A 6,857-nucleotide genomic window follows, 5' to 3' on the forward strand; every position below is an offset into this window, starting at 1 on the left:
CCTGACTTTTTAATGATTGCCATTCTAACTGGTGTGAGATGGTATCTCATTGTGGTTTTGATTTGCATTTCTCTGATGGCCAGTGACGATGAGCATTTTTTCATGTGTCTGTTGGTATACACTAATATTGTACTACGTGAAAAAATCAAGAAAACAATTCCATTTATAGTAGTTACTTTTTTAAAAAGATACCTAGAAATAAACAACCAAGGAAGTGAAAGAATCTCTATAGTGAAAAGTATAAAATTTTGATGGAAGAAATTATCTTCCCACATCAATAAATGGGAAGAAAGTCCATGTTCATGGATTGAAATAATTAATATTGTTAAAATGGCCATACTACCCAAAGTTATCTACAGATTTAATGCAATCTCTATCAGAACAACACCATTCTTTACAGAAATAAAACAATCTGAAAATTCATATAGAACCACACACACACAAAAAAAAAAACCAAATAGCCAAAGCAATCCCGAGCAAAAAGAACCAAACTGGAGGCACCATACTACCGGACTTCAAAATATACAATAAAACTATATTTACACAGCATGGAACTAGCATAAAACCAGACAGACCAATGAAATAAAATGGAAAGCCTAGAAATACATTTTTGCATCTACAATAGCCAACTGATTTTTTTAAGATGTTAAGAACATACACTGGGAAAAAGACAGTCTCTTCAACAAGTGGTACTAGGAAAATTAGATATTCACATGCAGAAGAATGAGATTAGACCCCTCCCTCTCACCATATACAAAAATCAAAATAGATTAAAGATTTAAAATGCAGAACTTGAAACTATGAAATTACTAGAAGAAAAAAGGGAAATTATTCTCAACACTGAGCTGAGCAAGGATTTTAAAAATAAACCCTCAAAAGTACAGACAAAATAAGATTAAATCAAACTAAAAACCTTTGCACCTTAAAGAAAAACTATTAACAAAGTGAAAACAGCTGCAGAATGGGAGAAAAATATTTGCAATCTATACATGTGACAAAGGGATAAAATCCAAAATATATAAGAAACTTAATTCAACAGAAAAACATAATAACGATTTTTTTTTTTTTTTTAGATGAAGTCTCCCTCTGTCGCCAGGCTGGAGTGCAGTGGCACCATCTCAGCTCACTGCAATTTCCACCTGTCGGGTTCAAGCAATTCTCCTGCCTCAGCCTCCCAAGTAACTGGGACTACAGGCATGCACCACCACACCTAGCTAATTTTTGTATTTTTAGTAGAGACGGGGTTTCACCATGTTGGCCAGGATGGTCTCGATCTCCTGACCTCGTGATCTGCCTGCCTTGGACTCCCAAAGTGCTGGGATTACAGGTGTGAGCCAGTGCACCCGGCCAGCTTGATTTTTTAAATGGGCAAAAGATTTTGACAGGTCTCGAAAGAAGACACACAAATGACCAACAGGTACATTTAAAAGATACTTAACATCACTAATCATCAGGGAAATGCAAATCAAAACCACAAGAAGATGCACTTCACTCCAGTTAGAATAGCTATTGCCAAAAAGACAAAAGAAAATAAGTATTGACACAGATATGGAGAAAAGGGAACACACACTGTTGGTATGATTGTAAACTAGTACAGTCATTATGGAAAACAGCATGGAAGTTCCTAAAACAATCAAAAATAGAAGTATCATATGATCCAGCAATCCCACTACTGGATATGCATCCAAAGGAAATAAAATCAGTATGCTGAAGAGATCTGCACTCCCGTTGTTTATTGCAGCACTATTCACAATGGCCAAGATATAGAATCAACTTAAGCATACAACCATAGATGAATAAAGAAAATGTGATACATAAACATAATGGAATACTAGTCAGCCATAAAAAAATAAAGTCCTGTCAATTGTGAATGGATAAGCCTGAAGGACATCATGTTAAGTGCAGTAACCCAGACACAGAAAGACAAATACCACATGATGTCACTCACATGTAGAATCTTTTTCTATTATAAAAGGTTGATACAGATAAGGCAGAGATTAGAATAGTGGTTACTAGAGACTGGGAAGGGGAGGGGAGAAGGAAGGATGGAGAGAGGTTAGTCAACAGACACAAAGTTGTAACTAGGTAGGAAGAATAAATTCTGGGGTTTTGTTGCATAGTACGGTGACTATGGTTAACAGTAAAATACTGTATATTACAAAATAACTAGAACAGAGTCTTTTGAATGTTCTAACCCACAAGGAAATGATGAACATGTGAGGAAATGATGAACGTGTGAGATGAAGGAAACACTACTCTGATCGGATAACTGCACAACATAAATATCAAAACGTCAAATAGTATCTCATAAATATGTACAATTACAATGTGTCAATTAAAATTTTTTTAAACAATTAAAAAGTTATTAGACCAGCTGTTGGATCTGGTTGAGTTAACATGCTTAAGAAGCACATGCATAACATCACACGTTTGATTTAAAATATTTTTCTACCTAAAAAAGAGCCCCAAAAAGTGCTGATACTTTTGTGCCTCCCAACTTGACTTATAGCCTCTTTTTGAAAGCCTCACTTCTACAGGGAAGGGTAACACATCCATTATTCCAGGTCACCCCTGAACCCAATAAAAAGAACTACGATTACTACAGTTATGCTCATTTACCCTGCCAACAAGACCATCAATTTGTCCCAATTTTGGCAGTCAAAGTCTTCATAAAATACATTAATGTCTTTGCTCATCACTCAAGATGGAAAATTAGAAAAAGATCACATAGTATTTTATTTCATCAGTGAAAACAATTAAGGTACTATGAAGTTTAAAAACTAAGCAGTCTTGAAAACATAGGTATGTTAAAATAATCTCCAGTGACCTCCTCTACCCACCCTCATCCTTTTCTGAGGCAGCCAGTCACTTGCCAACCAGCAATGGACATGCTCTCTCCCCACCACATCCTACCATATCACGTCCTCCCAAGTACAGTAACTCTGATGTAGCTCCTCTTCCATTTAATCTTTTACCACTCACATCTAAGCTTATTCAACAACAGAGAGTACTTCTAATATTTAAATATATCATCTCTTAATATCTCCTTTTTATTTCCCAGTGTTTGTTTTTGTTTGTTGTGTTTGAGATGGAATTTCACTCTTGTTGCCCAGTCTGCAGTGCAGTGGCATGATCTCGGCTTACAGCAATCTCCACCACCCAGGTTCAAGCGATTCACCTGACTCAGCCTCCCAAGTAGCTGGGATTACAGGCACGCACCACCATGTCTGGCTATATTTTACCTAAACAAAACATCTCTTGTTTTTTTCCATAAATAGAAGTACTTACTAAGGCTCTAGGCTTCTGTGTCCCCAATTTTAGAGGCCCAAAGTCGTTTGAATACCAGCTCTTAATTACAAAGAAAAAAGGGTACGCCTGTTTGAAGGAAAGAGACAATCAAATTATTTTAGGGCATAATTAAACAAAGAATCAGTACTTACAACCTTTATTTAGAACTCTACTGCCAGGGATGCGCTAATTAAACCTATTTTTCCTTAATCATCACTCAATAAAAAACAGCATTTTTCTCATGTCATTGTTTGCTTTTTTTGTACACAAATACTGCAACATTGGTTTGTATGACCTCTCATTGCACAATGTCTCATTTTAATTCTATAGTATTTCAGCTGCGTTGTAGGTTAAATTGACTCTTTGGGCTAATCCAAACTCTAATTATAAACTTCTATATTGCATAACTCGAATTGCCTGAAAGACTTACAAATAATTCTATAGCTATATCCCTAGCTTTTAACTTAAAAGGTTCAAGAAAACACTACACCTTGGCTTTCAGAACACCTGAAAACACTTTAAGGTCAAAGACTGTTTTCATGAAGTGAGCGACGATGGCACATGCAGCACAGGCAGAATTCACAATCGCAACCAGTGCTGAGACCCTGGCTAGTTGGTTTCATTTCGTTAGACTTTTGAGCAAGAAACTTGAAGAGAATGAGTCTTTCTATTCTGTAACATAAATAGCACACTGTGTCTTGTTTTCCAACAGGGGAAGACAAATTTTTTTAATTTCATAAGTTTGTATTGAGCTAAAAGAGGTTGAATACCAAATTCCGTTTCCCACAAGTCATCTCCTAGCGAGTAACCTTGATGTAGTTCCTCCCCCATTTCATCTCTTTCACCACTCACAGCTGAGCTAATTCAACAATGGGGAGTATTTCTCGAGTTTGGACTTAGAAATAAGACTATATGAAAGTCTACAAGACTTGTAAAATGGTCTTTATAAGTTATCTGTAAGTTTATAAAGCCATTTGACTAAGACGTGAAAATAGACTCCAAGTATTTCTGTTGTAAACTACAGCATTCTAACTTTTTTAGGTAACTAAAATTTTAAGTCAATAAAAGGCAAACGTGAGCAAACCGCTTGACGTAACTAAGTATCGCAAAACTGTGATCCAATATTCTAGGGTCAATATTAAAAATTAAAAGTTTCTAGACTGAGCCTGAAGAAGTCTTAATTCTTGACAATGGCAAGGGAGGTGAGGGGCAGAAAAAAATCCAGAAACGTTCCCAAAGCTCTGGGGTTACATTTTCAAGTCAGCAAAATGAAAGTTGGATCAGAACTCTTGTGTATGCATAATCTGTAAAATGTTTATAGTTTCAATGTACCATCAAATTGATGGATTAAAACTTTTTCAACTTGGAGGGGCGGAGTAGGTGACCTTCTCACATTTGTAAATTACCTCCCCTTTGTGGCTCAAGACTTTCTGCTGAGACGCTGAACAAAAGCTGTGTGTGACGTTTGTCCGGGGAAGGTCCCGGAGGCGGGAGAAGGCTAGGTAGCGAAATGAATCCCTGGGGGTTCTGGGGTGGGGCGAGGGGCGTGAGTTCCCGGTTGGGAAGGAGGCGGCGGCGACTTGGGGACTCGGTAACCTGTCCCGGCTGTGAGGAGAGTCCGGGCTGTGAGGAGAGCCCGGGGAGGGGAGGAGAGAGAAGGAGAGGGTGGAGCGAAAGCGCGCGGGTGGCAGGCCTTGGGCCGGGGAGAGGGAGGAGGCGCGGAGGGAGGCGAAGACGCTTGGGGCCTGACACTCACCCGCCGGGCGCTCGGGCTGAATGGGCCGCCACCGCAGTGCTCGCTCGCTCAGTACCACGTCACAGCTGTCCCTCCCGATCTCGAAGATGCCCCGGAGCAGAATCCGCTCGGCCGCCGCCTCCGTCTGCTGCGGGGACGTTAACAGCGCCGAAGGCACAGCGGCAGCCTCCGGGGGCGCCTCTGCCTCCCGGCCGCCCTCCAGGGCACTCACCCGGTTCCTGCGCCTCCTCCAGGGCATGGCGGAGCCGCAGGCTGGGCCCGAGCCAGGGGTACGGGGAGGCCTTTGGAAGAGGAGGTGGAGGGCGCGGCAACCCCAGCTCTAGCCGCGTCCTGCGCTGCCACAGCAACCGCGCGCAGGGCAAGGACCCAGGAGGGAGGCGGGGCCGCGCCTGACCCAGTCCAGCACCCTGGCCTGCCAGCCTCCCGCTTCGCCACTCACTACAAAAAGACCCAGCTGCAAGAGGAAGAATAAGTGGCTCCCTCCGCCTAGCTTCTCCTGCAAAGTACGGTTTCGCACTTTTCGTTACCCTCAAGTTAAACCAGCCCTCCTCAAACTTGCATATCATCCCTTAGGCGTCTTGTTCAAATGGAGATTCTTATTGAATAGGTGTGGGACTGGCCCCCAAATACCACATATCTAAGAAAATACTAGGTAATGGATCCCGCTGGCCAAGAAATACACTTTGAGTTGCAAGGGTGGAAGCCTCTTTTTCCACCTCCTTTCCAGAGGGTTCCCTGGCGAGCAGAGGTGGTGCTTTACAACCCTGTTACGGAGTACTAGCGCACTTCCCAAAACCCCTGAGGGGAAGCTAGAGATAAGGCCCTGGTTTGCATAGACAAATTTGCATCTGACAAATTCAGTATTAAAGGTAAGTGCCTCCAGGTGTAAGTATTTAGGATCTTACTTTCCCCCAAGGTATCTCCTCTGCAATCTTGTCTTTGCCTGGATCTTACACTCGCTTGAGGGAGATTTCAAGCAGCAGGGCTTCTCTTTCACGCACTGCTATAAAGAAGTGTCACCTGGAAAAGGAGACGACCCCGGGGGGACTGGGGGGGGGGGTGTTCACCCTTTTCTCCTGGTAAGTGAGATTTCAAATATCAGCTGCTCGTTAATTTGGAAAACACAAGAGAGTCTGGAGGATAGTGATACTCAATAGTTAGTGGTTGCACATTAAAATTACATGGGGAACTTTTGAAAACCCAAATATCCAGGCCACACTCAAGACAATTAAGCTGGAATCTCTAGAGGCGAGACCCAGACTTCCGGATTTTTAAAAGTTCCCAGGTAATTCCAATGTTTAGCCAAGGCTGATAATGGCTGCTCTAAGCAGGGTGATAACACAGGGAGCTGAGTATTTATAATGCGAGAGCAGTCAGGAAGAAAGTGAGTGCCTGGGAAGAGGAGCAGAGTGGGAAGTAAAGCAGAAGGCTTTTTTTTTTTTTTTTTTTAAACAAGGTCATTACCATCATATTGAAAAAAGGAGTAGGGGAGTTGAAGAGGAAATTAAATACATGGGTTGTAGATCTAGTTCCAGTGTTCTAGTGCCTAAACAGTTCTATCATAGAGGCAGCAAATTCTTATTCTTTCCTCATTCCTGGTCACACTGCAAAGTCACAGAAAGAGCTAACTATAGCAGGAGTTTCTCAAGGTTCTTAGTTCAGATGGTTTGTAGGCCTAATCAAATCCCTATCAAACATAAAGCACTGTGCACCAGTTAATCTAGGATTCTTACTGTTTAATGCTCCGACAATAAGTACCCAAGCTTCAAGGAAAAGCAAGGAAGAGTTTCAGTTTGATCTGACTGCAGTAAGC

The 6,857-nt window shown here is 41.5% G+C and overlaps 1 protein-coding gene across 3 annotated transcripts in view; it reads right to left on the minus strand.

Moving 5' to 3' along the window:
- Positions 1–5,383, minus strand: part of CERKL (ceramide kinase-like) — a 129,573-nt gene extending 124,190 nt beyond the window's left edge. For all 3 annotated transcript variants that reach the window (XM_012000042.1, XM_012000041.1, XM_012000040.1), the window contains exon 1: positions 5,045–5,383. In XM_012000042.1, the coding sequence (XP_011855432.1) occupies positions 5,045–5,282 (238 nt within the window). In that variant the 5' untranslated portion in view covers positions 5,283–5,383. The remainder of the gene's footprint in view (positions 1–5,044) is intronic.
- Positions 5,384–6,857: the final 1,474 nt, after the last annotated feature.

The sequence above is a fragment of the Mandrillus leucophaeus genome, unplaced genomic scaffold (genome assembly GCF_000951045.1).
Source record: "Mandrillus leucophaeus isolate KB7577 unplaced genomic scaffold, Mleu.le_1.0 Scaffold614, whole genome shotgun sequence".
Classification (NCBI taxonomy): Eukaryota; Metazoa; Chordata; class Mammalia; order Primates; family Cercopithecidae; genus Mandrillus; species Mandrillus leucophaeus.